The sequence below is a fragment of the Colletotrichum fructicola genome (genome assembly GCF_000319635.2).
Source record: "Colletotrichum fructicola Nara gc5 chromosome Unknown KSG_Nara_v1_contig06, whole genome shotgun sequence".
NCBI classification, from domain to species: Eukaryota; Fungi; Ascomycota; class Sordariomycetes; order Glomerellales; family Glomerellaceae; genus Colletotrichum; species Colletotrichum fructicola.
In genome coordinates this window covers 4,803,964-4,825,500 of record NW_027094056.1, presented here as the reverse complement: position 1 = coordinate 4,825,500, position 21,537 = coordinate 4,803,964, and the positions used below count along the sequence as shown (strand labels likewise).

At 56.1% G+C, this 21,537-nt stretch overlaps 5 protein-coding genes across 5 annotated transcripts; 1 reads left to right on the top strand and 4 right to left on the bottom strand.

The window, feature by feature from the left end:
• Window positions 1-1,246: 1,246 nt before the first annotated feature.
• On the bottom strand, window positions 1,247-4,134 carry CGGC5_v011645 (uncharacterized protein; the record flags this gene model as incomplete). Its single annotated transcript, XM_066152556.1, has 2 exons — window positions 1,247-1,683; window positions 1,740-4,134. 2 exons carry the CDS (start codon window positions 4,132-4,134, stop codon window positions 1,247-1,249), a joined length of 2,832 nt encoding a protein of 943 aa, XP_066008148.1.
• Window positions 4,135-8,112: 3,978 nt separating this feature from the next.
• On the bottom strand, window positions 8,113-11,828 carry CGGC5_v011644 (uncharacterized protein; the record flags this gene model as incomplete). Its single annotated transcript, XM_066152555.1, has 3 exons — window positions 8,113-8,348; window positions 8,402-11,548; window positions 11,618-11,828. The coding sequence occupies 3 exons, from the start codon at window positions 11,826-11,828 to the stop codon at window positions 8,113-8,115; spliced, it is 3,594 nt and encodes a 1,197-aa protein (XP_066008149.1).
• Window positions 11,829-12,516: 688 nt separating this feature from the next.
• On the bottom strand, window positions 12,517-14,746 carry CGGC5_v011643 (uncharacterized protein; the record flags this gene model as incomplete). The annotated part of the gene is made up of 2 exons (XM_032027870.2): window positions 12,517-14,084; window positions 14,155-14,746. 2 exons carry the CDS (start codon window positions 14,744-14,746, stop codon window positions 12,517-12,519), a joined length of 2,160 nt encoding a protein of 719 aa, XP_031875797.2.
• A 1,937-nt stretch (window positions 14,747-16,683) lies between these two features.
• On the top strand, window positions 16,684-18,240 carry CGGC5_v011642 (uncharacterized protein; the record flags this gene model as incomplete). The annotated part of the gene is made up of 1 exon (XM_032027871.1): window positions 16,684-18,240. One exon carries the CDS (start codon window positions 16,684-16,686, stop codon window positions 18,238-18,240), a length of 1,557 nt encoding a protein of 518 aa, XP_031875790.1.
• Window positions 18,241-18,657: 417 nt separating this feature from the next.
• CGGC5_v011641 (LysM domain-containing protein) lies at window positions 18,658-21,297 on the bottom strand (the record flags this gene model as incomplete). Its single annotated transcript, XM_032027872.1, has 2 exons — window positions 18,658-20,867; window positions 20,940-21,297. 2 exons carry the CDS (start codon window positions 21,295-21,297, stop codon window positions 18,658-18,660), a joined length of 2,568 nt encoding a protein of 855 aa, XP_031875794.1.
• Window positions 21,298-21,537: the final 240 nt, after the last annotated feature.

The following is a 21,537-nucleotide window of genomic DNA, read 5'->3' as shown; positions in this document are numbered from 1 at the left end:
TACTATGCTATCTAATCTAAAACTGGTCCTGTTATCTTCAACTCTGTATCTGTCTATATTATGCTTATATTCCTATGTTCCCTTTTCGCTCCTATCCTTGCCCTCTTTACTTTTGTCTCTTTCTCTGCTCTTTATATTCCTCCCTTCTTCCCTATCCCTTCTCTCCTCTCTATGCTTTACCCTTCTTGCCTCTACTTTCCTCTGCTCCTTGGATCCCCCCTCTCTTGTTGCTTGCTAATTGTATATCCCCTCTATTATCTGTTTCTCTACTCTATCTCCTACTTTTTCTCTACTCTATCCCTCCTAAACTTTACTTTATTGCTGACTTCTATTTCTGCCCTATTCTTAACCCTTCTCTTTGCTGTATTCCTGACTTTGATTCCTACTCTGACCTTAATCCTTCTCTTTAACCTATCTCTGACCCTTACTGTGTACTATCCCTGGCTCCCCTATACTCTACCTCTATGGGCTGCTAAATCAATCTCCCTCCTTCTCTTTTACTGAAATCTGTTTCTTTACTCTTCCCCCCTTGGTCTTCCATCTGTTTGTATTTCGATTTCTCTCTGTCTACCTTCTTTCTACCTCCCTTTATCTTTAACTACTGTCTGCTGTATAATTCTGCTATCTTTGGTATGTGATTCTTTAATTCCCCCTCTCTTGTTGACCTTGCTACCCCTTCTTGGCTGTAATTTTTCTCGGCGTACTTTGCTCTCTTTCTATAATAAATCTTTTACTCTTTCCTATTATCTTAATACTATTCTCTTTCCCTCTGCTTGCCCCCTAATCTGCTTTATTATAACTCCTATACTCTTACTAATTCGCCTTTGTTAACTGACCTCTTACTGTTCTGCCCTTTTGTTCTGCTACGCTATCTAACCTAAAACTGGCCCTGAAATCTTTAACACTACATCTGTATTATATTTACGCTCTTACATCCCCTTTTTACTTCTGTTTTTTCCCTTCTCTCCGGCCCCTTTCTCTGCTCTTTCCATCCTTCCACTGTTGCCTATACCTTTTGCTGCTCCTTGTATTCCCCCCTTCTTGCTCCTTGCTTATTATTCATCCCCTCTGTTACTCTTTGTCATCTTCCACCTCCTGCTCTCTTGTGCTATTAAATCTTTCTGTGTGAAAAAACATCTGATGCTCTGTTTTCTATTATCCTTTACTACTATACTTCCCTACTCCCTACCCTAAACTGTCGTACTCCTATGTACGGCCCCTACTCGCCCCGCCTTGCCCTGCCTGATCACCCCTCTGCTACGCCCTCCACTGCCCTCTGCCACAACTGACTCGTCAACCGGCACAACTTGCTTGACTGCACCCCTCCCCATTCGATCGTCTGCCCTAACCAATCATACACCTCCTTCTCGCTCGATGCCCACTCCTCTAACCCGTCCGCCCTGCGCATCGCCCTCACCGTCTCCTCGTACACCCTCGACCCCACACCGATCGTTGCGACGGCGAACATCGCAACCATCATCCCTTGGTACTGGCATGAACCGCCCTCGACCTCCCTGAACCGCCCGCCGTCCTCGCCCAACGGCTCCCATCGCTGACACCAACCCTGCGGCAATCCGCAATGGAAACAACTGCTGAAATTCTCCATCCTCCGTCCGTCGAACATGGCCTCCTCCATCTGCCTCCTGTACTGCGCCGTCCACCCCCACGCCTGCTCCCCGCGGCCTGGGCAATCGTCCAACGTGTGCCCGTCGCTCTCTCTCCGGCGTATCCCGCAATACGTAACCGCCGCCGCCGCTGCCCCTCGAACTCCTCGTCCGCCGCCGTCGTCGCCGTCCGCCGCCGCTTGGTCGGTGCCCCGCCGCCCCGGTCCTCCGCCCCGAACCCCAACAACCGGTGCCACTGCCGGCTGACGGCCCGGAACCTGTCCCGCAACGCCGCCGTGCCGAACGGTGCCTCCTGGTACAACCGCCCGTATATCATCCCCGCCACGTGCGTGCCGTGCCCTGCCTGCAAATCCAATGCGCTGTCCTCGACCCCCACGTCGTCGTCGTCGTTGTCGTTGTTGTCGTTGTTTTTGTCGTCTGCCCGTCCGAACGCCTCGTTCAAATACCGGTTGGCGATGGCGACGGCCATGTGCCGCCACCCGCTGATGTTGATCTTGCTGCCGACCAACCGCTCGCTGTGCTGCTGCATGATCCGCCTTGCCTTGTCTGACGTCCACAATCGTTCGTCCGTCCACGGCGCCCGGCCGGGGGTGGCGGGGGTGCTCTCGTCTGTGATGGTGTTATCACGGGCGTCGTCGTCCTCGGTGTTGTTCCGGGCGTCGTCGCCTGCTGCCCTGCTCCTTACAACTACATCGTCCGCCCATAAAAATGCGCTCTTCCGGTCCGTCTGGTGGATGATGCCTCCTACCTGCTGCCAAAACGGCAACACCAACCATAAATACCACACCAACAACTCGCCGACCTCGCGCGGCAAATACCGGTGTATCACCTTGGCCGTCCCCGTCTGGCGGTAATTCTTGTGGTACGACGTGACGAAACATATCATGCTGTCGTGTGCAAACACGTTTCTGACCCCGCCGTTGGCTGTGTTGCTGTGTCTGATGCCTGCTAACTCGGGCGCCCGCGCCGGCTGCCCTGCCACCATGTGCATCAACATCCACAACCGCTCCCGGAACGATTCCAACGCCTGTCTGTATGCCTGCACCGTCCTCTCGCGGTATGGGTGGTGACTATTGCTGCGGTTGGATGTGGCCTCCTCCGCCTCTCCTGCTGCTGCTGCCGCCGTCCCTCGCGTCGGGTCTAACCACGCCCGCCGCCGTGCCTCCGACTCTGCGATGCGCCGTGCGATCCACCCCTTCCCCTTGCCCACCCACGCCTCGTTGCGGTCATCGTGTAAAAACGAATACCCCGGCCGGTCCTGGCTGTGGTCGTCGTGCATGCTCTCCCACCTGATGGCGGGCAACGCTGCTGCCAACGCTGATCGGCCTCCATACCCATCGCCATGCTCATCGCCGTGCTCATTATCCCTGTCCCCATGCCCATCCACCACCGCCAACTGCGCCAACAACGACCGCGCCTCCTGCGCTAACCCGTGGAACATCTCGGCCAACTCGCATACCCGCACCTGCACCCGTCGGAACGATATCCGGTCGCCGCTCCAATCCACCATCCCCGGCGCCACCGTGTTGAACCGGATGTGCATCCCGTACGTCCGCGCATCGTAAATCCAATTCATCGCCCTGGGCTCGTCGTCCGGCCGGCCGGGCATCCGCGTCATGAACCGCCGCACCTTGTCGCGCACCAAATGGAACACGCTGCTGGCCTCCTCGTACGCCGCCTCGGCCCCTTTGGTCGCCGTCAACTCCGCCACCTCGTCCTGCCGCTCCAACCACGCCTGGTACACGACGAACATCTTGGCCACCTTGATCACGGCCGAATAATTCGTCGTGTACTCCGTCGCCTGGTGCCACCCGCCGTCCTCGCGGATGCCCAACACCGCCAACGCGCCGATCATCGCGCTCTCCTTCTGGCTCTGCTTGTACGGGTCCTCGATGATGGCGATGATGGCGTCCAAACACATCCTCTCGACCTCCTCCGCCTGCGCGGCCTGCCTGCTGCCGACGTCCGCCTCGACACGGCTGGTGAACGCATCCCACAACGACCCCTGCCGCATGGTGAACCGGTACGGCGGCCGCTCGCGCTCCGGCCACTCGTCCATGCGGAACCATATGCTCACCATCTTGCGCCAAACCTCCTTGTACCGCTGCCACGTGTCGTCCTCCATGCGGTTGTCGAACGGCCGCACCGGCTGCTGGCTGATTTCCTTCCGCTCCGCCTCGAACAACGCATCGTGCCCGACCTTGTGCGGTGCGGCCGTCGCGCGCGCCTTGTCCGCGACGCTGTTGAACACGGCCCACACGAACCGTAACGTCTCCTCGCCGTCCTCGATCGGTCGCGTGGCCTCCTGTAACTGCGTCTTGTTCAACCCTTCCAAATCCCTCGTCCACCCGACGCGGTATAACCACCCGTTCGGCTCCAACTTTTCGTCTACTATACTAACCTCCTCGCGCGCGTCGGCCTCGAACCGCTTCTCTTGGTTCTCGTGCAACGCGACGAACCACGCCGTGTTATCCGTCCCCGGCTCTGGTGGCTCGCTTTGAACGGCCATCCCTAACCCCCGCCCGACCTCGAACCACCGGCTCCCGGCGCGCGATGGGAAAAACCGCTGGCACGGCACCCCCGTCGTCCACGGTAAATCCCTTGCTACCGTGGCCCTCTTACGCACATTGCCCCCCTTCTGCCAATCATTGTGCCATCCGTGCTCGGCCCGGCAATGCCTTTGGATGACTTGTGCTGGGGGATGAATAATGATGAATCTATTCTGCTGTTAATGGCTTGTTAAATGGCTTCCTCCTATGCTAAATACTAACATTACCTGCCTCCTGAAACTATTTACTTCTAACCTGTCTCTGCATCCTGCCCCCTTGAATCATCTTCTCCCGCTGGGTGGTGTGTTATCTGATTCGCTGGATGGCGCGCTCTTCCCAACTCGATGGGTCCGTGCGCGCCCAATGACCAACAACATCCCAATTTCCTCCTCATACGAAACCGACCTGTTCCTCCGTTTACATGCATCGAGTACCTTTGAAAATATACCTCTGACTGGATCTACATTATGGCTTTTGATGCATCCTACTTTCGTTTATTTTGGGGCTGAAAATCACTATGAACTCTACTACCCTATTTTCAATGAACCCTACCCTATGCCTTTGCGGGCCCACTTTAATCTGGCTGGCCGTCTTGATGAACCCGACATCAGTTCATCGTGGACGTGATGTTAGGGTTAGGGTTAGGGTTAGGGTTTTATTTTGGAATGCGTCGAGATTTCAATTGATGGTGGAGACACTCAAGTCAATTGTTACGAGCGGGTCAGGGCAACCAACTGTGGCACAAAGCAAAAGCTTCGATAATGACAAATCCGTTGTCATTGTCCCCTGTTCTGCACTATATAGTTACGAGCCTACAGTGACCAACTGTAGCGGTCGTAACATCAATGCCAGCCAATCAGAGACCCTAGGGAACGCGTCGAGATTTCCAAGTCGGGCAGGGGGTGACGGGTGGGGCTCCGGACGGGTCGGGCCAATGGCTGTACACGGATGGCCGTATCTCGACGCGTTCCGGCGTGGAATAACTGAGTAGGGTTAGGGTCAGGGTTCTCCTTCGGAACGCGTCGAGATTTCAATTGAAGGTGGAGACACTGAAGTCAATCCCGGCCAATCAGAGGACCCAGGGAACGCGTCGAGATTTCCAAGTCGGGCAGGGGGTGACGGGTGGGGCTCCGGACAAGTCGGGCCAATGGCTGTACACGGATGGCCGTATCTCGACGCGTTCCGGCATGGAATTAACTGAGTAGTATGTCTAATCGGCTTATGATGGAAATAACACTTTATGTTGTTGTTCTTTTCCTCAGCTTTATAACTAACTTTATTGATTCGCCTCCTGATTCGAGTCCTAAGTACACAGCTTACTTACTGCTCCTTTGCTTAGCCTCCTGCCAAAAACCTATGATAAACCCGCTAGCTAAATGACCCTCGCATCTTTAGATACAGAGACACTGCCACCTGCTGCGGCTCGAAGGCGCAAAAAAAAAAGAATCACCAAAGAAGGGCGAAACATACAACACCGGGCATTCGCCGGTCGTCACCGACCCGACTACTACTCCAGCCCTCACTGGCTTGTCTATGGGAGAGCGGACGGGATCCCGAATTCTCCAGTAGGTATGGTCGTATGTGGCAGAAGGGCGGCCGGGCTGGCTCTTAATCCTAACACTACCCCATCCCGTCAACTAACTCCTCGCCTTAGGTCAAGGACTTTGAGAAATAGTTATGCGCTAGAATTACTTCAGTATGCAGTTGTAGTCGCTATAAGCCTTAGCATCTTTTTGCTTTTCTACATGCTCAAGCTCTACGACCAGTCCATCCAGCTCCTGAGGGTTCTCTATATACACAGAGCCAAGCAGCGTGGTGGTTATTTAGTGTTCTGCATCCTCGCGAAAACAAACCCCACGGTAGCTGTCAGCGCCTCCACTAATGTTACGACCCGATATGCAGGAATAACAGATAACCAACCCACTTAGGCAGCGGGCGGCTAGGACAGGACATTTGTACTGCAGGATCACGGGAACAACAGGGACTCACTCGGTAAACGGAAGAACTATGGTCCAAGTCACGTGACGATAAGATAACGATCATATTGGATCAATATGATCCAACACGACTTGGGGGCCGAACGATCATTCTGGATCAGAATGATCCAGATCGACCCAAGGTACAAAGGAACATGTTCGGAATTAGACTTGTATATAGTATGACCCTGAGCCTGGCTCATGGTCAGACTTCCATAGCTCTTCAGCAATCAACTTAGTATTCATCCTCACGGATACTCTCCGCTTACCTTCACTGCGACTTACTTGTTGAGCCTAAGACTGATCACCTTAGCCTCTGAAGACCGATCTACTATCAGCCTACGACCTACTACCCAGACCACGACCTCAGTGTACTGTTATAACGTGTCAATCCCCAGCTTCTGTTAGCAGACCCTACTGTCGGATAGCTGACCGTAACAACTAACAGCTCGTGTCGTGGAAATCCTACCACCAATAACTAACTATCTAGCCCCTTTCCTATGAGATTGGCAGACTCAAGACTAAACTCAAAGCGTTAGTTTATGTCTCTAAAGGAGCGTAGTGAGATTGCTTATAGTATAGTCCAAAACCCCAAGTCGTAAGGTTAGCCCGTCCAGGAACGAGGAGGAGCTTTGATGGCTCTGGCAACTGGTGCCCTTCATCTCGACTCATCTGAGATTGCAGTGAACAAGCCGAACCTTGACCTGTACCCTAAGAGGCACCAGGGAAGGCGTTTAGGGTTAGGGTTAGGCAGGGGGTGATAGGTGGGACAGGACGAGTTAGACCAACAGTTATACACCGACAGTCGTAGAAGATCCAGGTGGGGTCGTTAGCTTTCCTTTTGTTTCCTTTTTTTCCTTCCTTTTTTTTTTTCCCCCTTCCCTCTTTTGCGCTGTGCGGTGAGTGTGGTTGACGTCGTCCGCGACCGGCTGCCCCGCCCCGACCGGTCGTACCACCCCGCTCGGTGCCGCCGCCGCGGCCGCGTAATCTCGGCCATACCCACTTCGGAAGCATGCGACAACGTCGTCCATAAGCATGCGCTACACAATTGAGACGCGGTGCGCCTCGCTTGCTCTGTGACCCGCCGGGTCCCCTCGCCGAGCTGGACGTACGTCGAAAAGGCCAAGTATAACAACGGTGAGAGATAGAATCCCCAGTCGAGGGCCTATCAGCTTAATCGGTCGAGCACTCCTCTAGCTAAGGAGAAGATCCGGGTTCGAGTCCCGGGTGGGCCTCTTTTTTGCCCTGATCTCAAATATCCAATCCGTTTTGTCATAGGCCTCTCCGTTGGCAAGAAATCCCTTGTTTTAGGGTTTATTTCGTTTATACTCTCAGTTCTAAGCCATCAGAGTGCGATACCTTACGTATACTTGGGAACATGTTCATGAAATTTCCTCTCCTGCAAGGAACCGCCTAGCCTCACATTATATACTATATCTTGGTCTCTCGTATCTCCAATCCCCGTTTATACTCTCCTTCCTCAGGACAATGGTCCTGTTGGCGAGATACATAACCTTTCGACACGACAGTCGACGTGTCCCCCACGTGATAGCTCAGCAAGAGAGGCTGGTGGAGAAAACGCATCACCTGGACGAAGGTGAGGTGGTCTTCGCTGTGGTCCTGGTTGTATTCATGTGCCTACCCAGCATTGGTAATCCGATCTGACCCCAACGCCTGAGATGAGACGAAAGCCGAGGCTAGAGGTATAGGTGATGGCTATGAAAACCACTGCGGACCCTCCTCCCCTCCTAGACCTTCTCTCTTTATATTTTGTCCCAGTGATTAACTTGGGGCTATGCATCCTTAAGGCTTTAGGTTGTAATGCGCTTAAGCGGTCACCTGGCTCCCATCGGATTCGCCCACCGAAATTGGAAGAAAACCCAAAGCATCTGCATCTCCTACTCAATTCCCATCATCTCCCTTCCCTTCCTTTATGCGCCTATTTATTGTATTTGTATAACCCTATCGATCCTTGATGATGCTCGCGCAACGCTCCGTCCAGATGCTGTCCTGGCTGTTGAAGACCACGCCGATAAAGTCGTCTGGCCGTTTCATGGCCGACCGTAGCTCTCGGAATGTCTGGAGGAGGTCCTCTTGAGGCCGCAGCTGCAGGTCTGTGTTTCGGGGGCTGTCGCGGTTGCTTTTTGAGGTGACCCAACCCAGCTCACGCAACATCCGGTTGCTGCACCCCTTATGCTCTACAGCGCCATTAGCATCATAAGCCTCACACCATCCCTGCGTTATACTGTACCAATCTTCTTCGTCATCTCGGCTACATCATAGGCCGTCCCACTTGAACCCTTCTTCCAGGGGAAAGAGGCGGGGTAGAGGAACCACATCATCCTCGTGACCATGACGAGGGCCAGCTGGGCCGGGTCCTTCCTCTTGGCTGCGGTCCCGAATTCGCGCGACCCAGGCGCAACCTCTGGCGTTTCCGATGAGGAGCAAACGGTCAATGTGATCATCAGCATCAGGCAACAGAGGGGGTCGTCGATGTTGTTAGAGAGGCAGTTTATCGCCAGCTGATAGTGGTCTAGAACCCGTAGGTCGCCCTTGTTAGAGAAGATCGCCTTAGCCTTGAGAAAACCGTCCGTGATAAGGCTGGGGACGTTGGTGAAGGGGAAGCTGCAGCCGAAGCTGATGGTTCTGCGCGTCTGCCTGAGCGCCCGGTCGTGCGCAGCTTTCTCGTGCTTGATTTGAGCTTCCTGCGCCGCGCGCCTCAGGGAGCCTGGCGGACCGGTTACTACTACGTGCGCGACCTCTCGACCGCGCAGGCTGACGACGGTGGTTGACGTTAAGCGGCCCTTGACGGCGTCAGGCACCCACTCAACACCGGCCGCGAGGAGTCGGCCAGCTATCACGGAGACCCACTCATCAGGCTTGAGTCCGTTGCTAGCCTGGTTGCCGCTAGTTATGGCCGCCTGCAGATGGTCCGGCCATGTCGCGTTGACTGGCGCGGATGCTGCCCGCCCCTTCTCGGTAGAGATAACGCGGAGAAGCTCAGTAGCAAAGTCATGCCTGGTGCGCGTCCTCGACAAGGTTATTTTTATGCGCGAGCCGCCCGAGGTGAGACCGTCAGTTAGCCGCTGTAGCGCGATATGGGTGAAGGCGTCTGGCGCCGCTTCCCACGCCTCAACAGCCGACTTACACGCCTCTTTCTGCTCCAAGGTGATAGGTATGCTACTAGTGTCGCTACTACCTTCTTGCAGCCTGCGCCGTAGTTGGTTAGCTATGAAGAGCTTCGTCTGGGGGATCCACATCTCCCGCAGGAGTTCCGTCACATATTCTGTCACAGCTGCATGGCTCTTGAATGCGTCCCGGCCTAGCTGGCTGAACCAGATCTCGGTCTCCCGGTGGGAGGCAAGGCGGTCGCCGTAGTGGTGCTGTAGCTCGCTAATATGGAGCAGTATAAGCCTTCCCGTCTTCGCGGAGCGGGGCCACCGGCTGGTGTCCATGAAGCAGGTCGCTGCCCCGGCTGGACCGAGGTCTAGTACGGCTGGGTCGATATAGGGCCACGCCCCAGCTAGAAGGCTGTCGATGGTGCCTAGCGGCCGGAGCACCGTCTTCGGCAGGTGGCGCTCATGCCCGGTGAAGATATACCCACCAAGCCGGTCAAGTACTGCAACAGCCTCAGAGTGTGCGAGGTCTAGGCCGCGCTCGCCGCCAGCAACGTAACGCCGTTCCATCTCACAGATAGCAAGCTCAAACAGGCGGCAGTAGGCCGACATGATACGGGGGAAGATTCCGACTGGTATAGACCGAAAGATATGGACATACGACTCATGCTCTGTGAGGAAGAAGCGCATGAGTTGGAAAATGGGGCGAATGACGTTCTCGAATGTGCGCTCAACGCTGTCCATATGTCGTATGTTGAGTGATACGACCTGCTCCATCCGGTATGCTACCTCATCCTTCTCGATAGCGATGTCCAGCTGCCTGCGCTCTCGCGCAAACGGCTTAGATTCCTCAGGCTGCTCGGGCGTGAGGTCGCCACGGATGCGACGTAGTAGCCTCTCCCGCCTGTCTCTTGTGTACGACATGGCGGATGTGTGTGACGTTGGGGCTGTTAGCGCTGCTGTCGCGTACCCCTTTGTCGCGAGGAGGGCGCTGGCGCTATGGCGCACGCTTCTCTTGATGTTGGAGTAGCCCTGGAAGTAGCCGAACGAAAGCACGTCTGCGCCCTCATTGCGGTCGCTCATATTCCCCTGTAGAGCGGTGTAGAGCGAGTTAAGGAAGGCGGGCGGCTGGCTGGAAGAGAAGTTTCCATACGTGGGGTGGAAGGCCTGCGGGTAGAAGGTGTAGTCGCGGTTCCCAGGGTACTCTCGCGCCACCATGTTCCGGTCGGCGAGGAGGCAGCGCGTCTGTGAGCCGCCCGACTCGCTATTGATACAGACTGCGAGGGCGTAAGATATAGCACTGATACTGCTGAGATCAAAGCGGGCGTTGAGCTCCACGATCATGCTCTGTAGGTCCCTGCTCTCTCTGAGCATCTGCTGGTACTCCCGGCCTTCCACTGTATCGCTATGTGTACTTTGTCCCTCGTTAAGAGAGAGCTCTTCGACCTCCTGCCGAGAATTTCCATCTCTGAGGCCCTCCTCCTCGGCATCTTGCTCGGCGTCCTCCACCCCCTCCTCCTCCTCCTCCTCCTCCTCATAGGGTATATGTCTCTCGCGCGGCAGGTCGTAGATAGTATCGCTGACCTGGATCTCGATATTCGCGCCGTAGTCATACGCGTGAAAGGCCGGCTCGTGGCGTCGCCAGAATGAATTGGGATTGTGGGTGCTAGCCCAGGCGGCCCAACCGTCCATGAACTGCTGCTGGAAGACCTGCCACTTAGCCGAGCTTATGCGCTGGGTACTCTTTGTCCCCAACCGCCAGCAGGCCTCAACCCCCTCGCCAAGCAGTTGCGGCGACTGGAAGACGCCCACGATGTATGCGGCCAGCTCGCGGGCTAACCCGGCCGGCATCCCGCTCTTGTCCAAGGCTGTTGGTCTCTCGCGTGGGGCCCCGCCCCTGGAGGTCGGCTCGTGCGCCACGGGGTGCATGACGACGAACCAGACCTCTCGGGTACCAGCCTTAGCGACCCTGAACGTGCGCCCGGTGATATCGAACGGGATGCCGCCGATATGCTTTGCGCTGTAGGGCGCTGCGTATGACTCGAGAGAGAACTCGATGTTGTCGAAGACGGGCCCGTCGCTTTTCGTGATGGGGCTGCGTGGCTTGCCGACGATGCTGAAGAAGTCAAGGAAGAACTGCGGGAAGAAGGCGTCCGTGGCCTTCGCTGGCGCGCTGCCTCCAGCGCGGGACCCGAAGTCAATCGTGTGCTTCTCCTGCAGCATCTTGATAGCATCGGCTGGCTCGAAATCGCTTCGGAGGACCTTTTCGATAAAGCGTCTGGCTGTGGATAGGTGTGAGAGGCGTCAGCGTTTTCTTCTCGCTCCTAGTTGAATTCCTTCCGTATATATACCTCGGAACCGGTGGTGCCCTGAGGAGTGGTCCACAGCCCAACGGTGGCCGTTCCGCCCATTATCGCCTTCATCCTCATGTTGGCGGGTTGAGTCCTGGTTGCGGGCGAAGGGACCGTTACCGTCCAGGCTAGAGGTATCCTCTGTATCGGCTAGGCCATCACTATCTACTAGCGACTCGGTGATAACATCTCCCTTATAGGTTAAAGACATCTTAGTGTAGCTGCGGTGGGATGCTAGGTGTTACTGTTCACGGTCTTGGGTGTGCGTAATGTATGTGTGTGCTAGGTGAGGTCTCTTGTACTATACTCTCTGGGGATTCTATGTAGGACTACCTATATATCCTCTACTAGGAGATTACTTACTAACCACTTATCCAGTAGGGTATTGAATACTGCTTGTTGTCCTGCTCCCCATGTAACTCTCCCCCACTATAAGTCCAGGAGGGCAGATATGCAGCATGGGCCGCCTGTGTTTTATCGGGGAGAGTGGAGGAATCCTCTTGCCCTCTTACGAGACGAAAGCCCTATTAATACGGCTTAATATCCTGTCAATAAAAACAAAACCTCGAATTGGCCTGACAGTGGTCTGCCTAAGAATGTACGGTCTGCACAAATGCCCTCCCGGGCGTGAAGCTGATGATGACGACCTCAGTAAGGGATAGACTGGGGCACACCTAGAATTTGGGGGCCCACTTAGTGTGAAACTAGACAACCTTCTTTGTATGTGCCCGCCGGGCGCAGGTATTTGCTGAGGCACAGGTATTTGCTGAGGCATCTTCTATTGGCTACGTTTCAAACGGGCTGGCTTGCAGCGTTCTTCAGATCAACTTTCCCAAACGAATTGTCTATGTAAGGTATGCAAGGGATCCCCAGGCCTGCAGACGCGACCACGACTACTACTATACTGCTCTGGCTGGTTTCCTAGCTCTAGGCCCCAGCTTCAAGCGTGGAACTGGTTTCTGGCTGGCGGTGGTCGCTGGCCCATTGGGCGAAGGCAGAGGGCGCCACTGTTGATGTGACGGCGGCGGCGAGGAAGGGGGGGAGGGGGAGGAGGGAATACTGTTGCGGCGCCTGGGCTGTGAAACATCTCGAGCATCGTCGTCGTCATCATCATCATTGTTATTGTTGTTGCTGCTGCTCTGTTGGCGCTGGCGCGCAGACTGCTTAGTGGTGATGGCGGGCGCGTCCTGTGTCGGCTGGTCCTCGTCGCCAGGGCAGTCCAGCGTTGCCGCAGATCCGTTGGAGGGCGTGAGGTAGGCGTTTACGAGCTCCTCCACCTTCTGCTGGGTAGCTTGTCTAGCGGCGACGTCCTGCTGGCCGGCGAGCTTGAACAGATTGGCGCAGAACCCCTGCACGAGGGTAGAGGCCTTGGCCTGGCGCTCGCTTCTCCTTGTTGCGCACTCCGTCGTCCACAACGGGCGTAGCGTGTAGCCCTCCCTGTCGGTTGACTGACGCACCATCTTCAGCAGACGCGCCCACGCCACGTGCTTGAAGCGCTGCCCGTATAAGCCGTCTTCGCTGTCCTGCCCCTCATCGCCTATCGCGTCATCATCCAGGAGTGGGAGCAGCTCCAGCGCCCGGAACTCGGCTAGGTTGTCCCGTACGAAGTCCAGAATACGTCTCTGGAGCTGTACTGCTGCGATCGCGGGGAAGGCCCCGGGAGCCCAGCCCCTACGGGAGGCGAGCTCGTCCAGCGCTATCGACAGGTGCTCCCGGAGGAGGGGCTTGTTCCTATCCTTGGGCCTGACGTTGTCGACGGCTGTAGCTTGCTCTGGACTGATCCAGCAGATCACGTGGCAGAGCACACGGACGGCCATCTGGATCTCCGTCTTCTTGCAGTGGAGGATACGCCTTAGGTCGGGGAACGTAAGCACCAGCGAGTTTGTGATGGCATCATGGACGAGGTGGTAGGTGTGATCGTCCATGTTCGCGAGGAACCCGTCGACCCGTGTACGTGCTTCAAGCCCCGCCTGCTGCTGTCCGGACGTGTAGAATACGCTCGTGATATTAGGGGCGGCTTGGCAGGTTGAGAGCCTGTCCCAGTCGGCGGGCGTGATGTAGACCTGCTCGTCCGCCGGTAGGTCGGCTAAAACGCTGAGAACCTCGTTGAGGGCATCAATCCAGTACTCGTCGATGCGGAGGCTAGCAATCCACTCAAAGTATGAGATATTGAAGGTGTCTAACCCCAGCCTTGTGCAGCACCACTGCGTTGTGACAGGCCGCCATCTCTGGTGGTTCCACAACGTAACGAGCCTCCGCGTTGGGAAATGCTTCTCGCCGCCGAGGCGGAGTGCCTCGACGACGTGCTGGTCTACGGCGGCGTCCTCCCCGCCTAGCTGTCCGTCTGCCTGCCCTCCTATGCAGGCGATGGACGCAAGCTGCGTCCAGATCTGCCCGTGATTGTCGGGCAGGCTTGGGTCGCGCCTGTTGACGCGGAGCTTGACGTTTAGGTCGCGCGGCAGGCGGTCTTTGGGTTTCCATGTCGTCCGTTAGCCTCTTGTGAACACGGTCTCATGCTTTGTGCTTGGGGGCTATACCTTTGTCGTACAGCTCGCACGCCCACCATAGGTCGGAGCCTGGTGCGCCCGTCTCCTTGACGTACTCGCGTAGCGCCTGGATACGGTGCTGGCCGGCCATGACCTCGGCCTTGCCCCCGCTCACTTCGGCCCAGTGTAAAAAGGAGAGCTCGCAAGGACTGTCGTTATCATCGTTGCCGTCCTCTCCGTCGTCCTCCTCTCGCCCCTCTATGCCGCCGCCGTCCTGCTGCATAAGGCTGACTGCCTCGGCGCTGCAGAGGACGGTGATCCGGTTCTCCGGCGCCCGCCGTTCCAGCCCGCCGCTCCTGAATGCGTGTAACAGCTCCTGGACGTGGGCTGCGTTAATAGGGCGGTTCCTGCCGACGCTCCAGGCTGTGTCCAGCACGTCGATGGGCATCCTGGCAACGGCGAGGAGGAAAGGTTGCGCCCGTTCTCGCGCGGACGATGTTTCTGTAAAGGGGGAGCTGATCTCATCTTCTCTCCTGGCCCGGACCCGCTTCCTCAGCCCTGATGCTGATGGCGCTGTTGCTGCTTTCTTCTTATCGCCCTCATCACACTTCCTCTTCCGCTTCTCGCTGAGCACTCTGGCCATTGCGGTGATATGTATTTTTCAACTGCCGCCTGATAGCCTGTGCTGGCTGTTCCTGTTGTTTCTTCGTTAATTTTCTTGTCTTTCTTGCCCCTGGGGGCTTAGGGATAGGTGGTTAAGGGGGTGGGGGTGCTTGTGATCAGATGAGACGTGTGCACAAATGAGACGGGAAGATGGGATGATGGATGCTTGTAAGGGGTGCGTCTTACTTCTCGCGGACAAACACGCCTAGATCAAACGCGTGGATAGCTAAGGCTATCCAACCCTCTTCTATCTCCTACGCGTCCCCCGTTTTCTCTACCCTCGATCTCCTCTTCCTCTATTCATCTGTTCATCTATCTATCGGTGAATATATTTATTGCTACTCCTACTGAGGCTGTTTATATGTATGGTGCTCCCTGTTGGCCAGCTCTATATGCTTATTGGGATTGGCGTTCTGTGCTCTATACTATCCTCCTCCTTCTAGGGATTTTGCTATCTTTCGAGCGATTCTATTCCTCCTCTTGGGAAAGACAGGACCGGGCTGAGTAGCAACTCATACAGGCTCTCGGAGAGCCATGCAGGCAGGCACATCTTCACTTGAGCGCCTGCGGGGGTTAGCGGTGGGACTGGCCTGCCTAGGCGTCTGGATATCGATGCTAGGGAAGATGTAGGTAAGTAAAGGCATAGAATCTTTTACGCTTTCCAGGCGGAAGCTGTTGAACGAAGCTTTATGGGAGGCTATCAAGATTCCTAGCATGAGCTGGTTGATGCCCCCAAGGGCGTGGCACTTTCTATGCCTCCGAGGGCGTGAGCTGGTTGATGCCCCCGAGGGCGTGGCAGTTTCCATGCCCCCGAGGGCATGAGCTGGTTGATGCCCCCAAGGGCATGAGCTAGTTGATGCCCCCGAGGGGGTGAGCTGGTCGATGCCCCCAAGGGCGTGGCGCTTTCTATGCCCCCGAGGGCATGAGCTGGTTGATGGCCCCAAGGGCATGAGCTGGTTGATGCCCCCGAGGGCGTGAGCTGGTTGATGCCCCCGAGGGCATGAGCTGGTTGATGCCCCTAAGGGCATAGCATAGCACTAGTTCCTCTATCAACCTCGCTAGCCTAGCTCACTACCGCTGCTACTACTATCTATCAATCTAACTATCCAGTTTAATACCTTGTGTACCTATATATTGTTACGACCGCTACAGTTAGTTCCTATAGGCTCGTGACTATATAGTGCAGAACAGGGGATAATAACAACAGATTAGTCATTACCAAAGCCTTTGCTTTATGCCACAGTTGGTTGCCCTGACCCACTCGTAACATATATATGTTGCTTCATTGAAATGTGAATAAATATATCCCGTTTTTTTTCGTTTTGCCTAACCCTACCCTGGCCCGACCCGTCCCGTGGGGCCGCGCTACCTTATAGCTTATAGTCTGTTTCTAGATAAATATCTAACTATAAAGCATATTTCAGCCTAAATAAGAAGTAGTATAGATAGCGCCTAACTCACGCAATCCAACTATCTCCACATGCTATCATTAGTCAGCCCCATCTTAATTCCCAACGTCTCTGATCAGTCACAGCAGACGTTAATAGTCATGCACCATTGCATTCCATCGCGACCATGTCCGAATGACTCCATGGCCATATCCGACCTGTCGCTGTGGGTATGTGTATGATCAGCATTAAGACGTGTGATGGTGCTGCAGAGTCCTTATGCAGGTGCGCGCGCTTACATGCAGGCCTGGGACAGGGCATTTCAGCGCTGAGGAGACCCTAACGCCAAGCCGCGCCAGAGGCAGGCTGTACTTAATTGTCCCTCCCGCAGCAATCGCAATGTGAACCTGCAAGTCCACATCCTCTCCCTCTCCATTGATCCCAGGCTTCTCCTTCACTTCCCCCACCCGTTCACCAAGCAAAGTAACAACTCCAATACTGATTGATCCACCACATTACATCAATCAACATGCCGCTTCGCGAGACGGACCCGGATTTCGAGAGCGACATCTTGGAAAAGGTCACGGCAGACGTCGAGGCCGCCCGCAATCTCGAGTTTGCGGTTTCCGAGTATCATCTGCCGCTGCCGCTCCTCCTCGTTGACGAACTTGCGGAGAAGCCATTGCCATGCCATGAACCTGCCGACGAGACCCTCGCCATCAGCGCCCACTTGTCGGTGCGCATTCGCGCCTTTTACAACCAGATTGCCGCCGCCTACAACCGGGTCGAGGATCCGCCAGCCAGCCTCGGCCTCAAGATCGAAATCCAGCCGCAGAATTTCGACCCAGAGGAGCCGGAATGCTACCATCGCAGATATCATTCACGTCGCCTGCAGCTGCACAACCCAGAGACACTGCCCGACCTGCCCTTTGTGAGCCGCCTGATCATCAAGTCAAGGGCGTACGGCTCTGGTGCCGAAGACGCGACAGACATACGCCCTTTGTCTCCCCTCGTGCCGCTGCAGTGCCTCGTCCACCTACCAGCTGTCCAAGAATGGACTATCCCCTGGTTCTGGGAGCGGCCCATGCCTGCCTGCATGCCCAGTAGGGTGATGCGCGAGCACTACACATGGCCGTGGGAGGGCCCCCTGCGAGACGCCCGCCACGAGTTCGGCGCCGCCATCATGGACCAGGAGAAGCACCTCTGCGGAAGAAGAATCCCGGCCGGTCTGACCAGGGCCGCGCTGCACTTCTGGCCATTCTTCTCTCGCCCCAACAATGACCAGTCCGTGGCCCGGCCGAATCTGATCCATCCGGCGGACAAAGATCCTGTGTCTGTCGGCCTGTGCAAGCTCGGTGCTCAGCTCAGCCTATTCGATATCCGTGCTATGATCACTCCGGACCTGTTCCCTAGTCCCGAGGCACCAGCCCACCAGCAGTGGTCACAGATACGGCGGTTCCGGTTAGAGTTCCACTCCCTTCGCTCAGACGGGCGGTGGTACTTTGTCGGCCCTGGTGGCGAGGACCCGCACGACTCTGAAGAAGGAGGGTACACGATCTCAGACGAACATTACCCTCGCGAAATAGACACGGAGGAGGATGATGAACTCGACGATGAGTACGGCGACAATCCGGACGACGAATATGACTACCGTCTAGACATGTTCCGCACCGAGCCCTGCAGGCAGCGGCTGGAGCCCCTGCTTGCGGCGTTTGCCAAGTCTCTGACTACCCCTAACATGCCGCGCCTCGAGGACGCCGAGATGTTCACATACCTGTGGTGGGACCCTTCAAACGACAGAGACAGTGAGAAATATGGCTTGCCGATGAAAAAGGGTCACAGATGGGGTGTAAAATTCATTGCCGGCCGCAGCGATGAGAAGGACAAGAAGGACAGCGATGCCGCTGCAGCAGCCCCAACACCACCGGTGGTGCAGTGGCAGGTTGGCGACTGGAGGCCCAGCGACGAGGTCATGAGTCTGTTCGAAAGCCTGGGACGGCAGGAGTGGCTCAATCTCGAATGGGACAAGTATCGATCTACCGCAGGGCGCGATTTGCTGGGAAATAGCACGTCGAACCCAATTTAGTCCGGCGGCGACAACCGGGATCCTTCACTCGGTATTCCAAACAAGAAGTCTGACGTCTTTTTCAAAATTGCAACATCAATTTCCCGTACAACAGCAGCTGGTGAGTCAGGTCGAGCAGAGTTGGCAGACAACGCAACAACACAGGCACACACAGGCGACGCGGCCGAAACGGCTCCTTTATCGTTCCATCCCCAATGGGGATGTCTTTGCACAACCGCGACAGCGGCCTCCCAGGTGAACACCGGGCACTTTGAGACAGGACTTTTCATGTACCATCAAAATGAATGAGAGACACCTTCAGTTGCGAAACAAGTTACAAGATCATCTACTGTACACCACTCTCTCCTCTCCGCTCCCGAGCTATGGGTTTCCCACCTCCGTAGAGTCAAGCCATTTCACAGATTCTAACGGCGGCTTCTAGCTGGAAACCCCAACACAATACGCCTGGCCAAGCCAAAAGTTTGTCACGCAATCCCTTGAAACGGCAGGGTTCCAGGCATAAAACTGATCCAGTGTGATGCCATTATCGCTGGCCATGGAAGCGCAGCCGTCGCCGTCTACCACGACATCCCACTTGTTACAATTAGCAGGCTGGCCGGTATGTGTCGGTGCAGGTGGTGTCGGCTTCGCTGTGGTTGATGCTGGTGGCGTCGTGGTAGGGGTACCCCCGACACTAGATCGGCCGACGCAGTATGCCTGCCCCAACCAAAAGTTTGTCACACAGTCCTTGGATACCGCCGGGTTCCAAGCATAGAACTGGTCGACCGTGATACCGTTGTCCGCGGCCATGGACCCGCAGCTGTCGCCGTCTACCACGACGTCCCACTTGTTGCAATCCGACGGCTGGCCTGTGTGGGTTGGTGCGGGAGGGGTCGGGGCTGCCGTCATGGAAGGCCTGGTTGACGATGGGGTTGTTGTGGCGCCAGAACCAGCCCCAGAAACGCCGACACAGTATGCCTGCCCCAGCCAGAAGTTGGTGATACAGTCCTTAGAGACAGCAGGGTTCCAGGCAAAGAACTGCTCAATTGATATGCCGTTATCACTGGCCAGAGAACCACAGCTATCGCCTTCCGTCACTACGTCCCATTTGTTGCAGTCTGCGGGTTGGCCGGTATGCGTGGGGGCCGGAGCAGTGGGCTTCGTCGTCGTCGGCGCCGTGGTTGAAGCAGACTGCGAGGCCGTGGTGCTGATACCCTGGCCCTCCCTATGCGTGCAGTAGGCCTGTCCGAGCCAGAAATTCTCTGTACAGTCTGCGCTCACAGCCGGGTTCCATTCGAAGAAAGTGGCGAGAGAGATCCCGGCGTTATCAGCGACGGACTGGCACGAGTCACTGCTGACCACGACGTGCCAGCCGTCACAGTCTTCCGGCTGGCCTTCGTGCGTCGGCGCTGGCGGCTGCGGTCCGGTCTCGGTGGGCTCAGGCTCCTCGGTGGTGGTGGTTTGCGTGGGCGGCAGACCCCAGGAGCCGCAATACCGCAGGCCGACCTGGAACACGCACGCCGGGTCAGTGACGTTTGTCGTGAGCGAGTTCCAGGCGATGAAGCTGTCAAAGTCGACGTTGTAGTTGGACGCTGCAATCTCGCAGTTGCTGTTCCAATAGCCGAACACGTCAGATGAGTACTGATAGTCATCGCCCTTGAAGTAAAACACACAATCGTCGCGGACGCCGGTAGCCAACGGGAGCTGGGTCGGTCTTGGATCCAAGGTCATGGTGGCGTTGGGCAACATGGTGAAGGGTACCCCTGTGAAGGACTCGTTGGGGTCAATGGTGACGGAGGCATATCCGGGTCGGCCGGGATAGTTGTTGATGTCTCCGACCGCCTGGACGCAGTAGCTCTCCTGTGCAAAGAGGTTGGTGCAGTTGGCGTTGATGCCTGTATTCAGGAACATGAAATCATCAAGAGATATAGCAAACTTGAGAGTCACCAGGTTGCAGTAGTCGCCAGCCTCGACCTCGTACCAGCGGCCGCAGGGCTTGTCAGATCCGATGGCCGTGTTGGAGGGGATCGGGGCAGCACTGGTGGGCGTCACCGGAGGAACATTCGTCGTCTGAGCGGGTGGAAGCTTGGGTCCGGGTGGTTCGATGCAAAGCGTGGTGCCGTTCATCATGTTGAGGTTGGAGCAGACCGGGTTGATGACGGGGTTCCAAGCCATCAGCTGTGGCTCTGTGATGTTCGCAGCTGCAGCGATGGCTGAGCAGGTCGTGTTGACTGCCACCGTGACAGTCTTACACGTGTTGGTGATGCAGAGACTACCCGAAGTCGGGAACTCGAAACAATAAGCACCGAGGTGGTTGTCAGACAGCATCCACGCCGTACCGACACTCTGGGCCTTGGAGATGCTGTAGCAATCGTCACCGCCCTGGATCTGGTACATGGTGCCGTCGCAGACTGACTCGGTGGGCTGCGGCTCGCTTGTGAAGTAGTCAATGGTGGATGTGGTGGCAGGCTTGCCCGTGATGCCACAGCTGGACGTCAGGGTTTGGTAGATGGACTCGCTGGCCACGACGGGGCCGTCAAAGTAGGGCGACCCAGATCGTAGGCGCAGTCTGGCTGCGAGACACGGGTCACAATGCGCAGGCTTGACAGCGCCCTCGGGAAGTACGTTGATGTAGTTAAAGGCGGAAACTGACAAGCTGTTAGTGAAATGCGCTGGCAAGCCTGGAATTACGCAACATATCATGTCCGCGGGAGACTCACCTCCAGGATTGGTGAAGAAAGCTGCTAATGCGGCTACGGGGCCGCAGAAGGCATCGTTCTCTTTGAGACACGTGAAGCCATAGGTGTACCGGCGGCTGGCAGGGATCACAATGGGTGATGCGTCGAGGTCATCCTCGGCAGGAATGACAATGTCGTTGCCGCAAGCAGACCGGACCGAGCTCTCCCACGACTGCAGCGCAGAAGCACATCCATCGGTGCACATACGGGTCAGGGTGGCAGGCGGGTAGTAGAAGTCATGACGGAGGGCTGGTACGAGCGGATCACAAGCGACATCAGCCATGAGGGCTGCAGAACATGCCGCATCCAGATCTTCAGGAAGACTGTCGTCGTAGAGCATCTTGACGGCGGAGACTGGGCTGGGGCTCAGGCTCAGAAGAACACCGAGTCCAAGGACACAACGCCTAAAGGTAGCCATGAGTCTTTATGGATCGTGTCTTCCTCTCTCTCTCACCAGGAGTTGAAAGAGTGAATCGTGAGTTGATGAGACTGAGACGTCCAAACAAGGGATGAAGGCAGAGTTGGGTCTACCCAGACACGGATAAGGGGCAATGAGCGACAGCCAGAGTGATAAGTATGT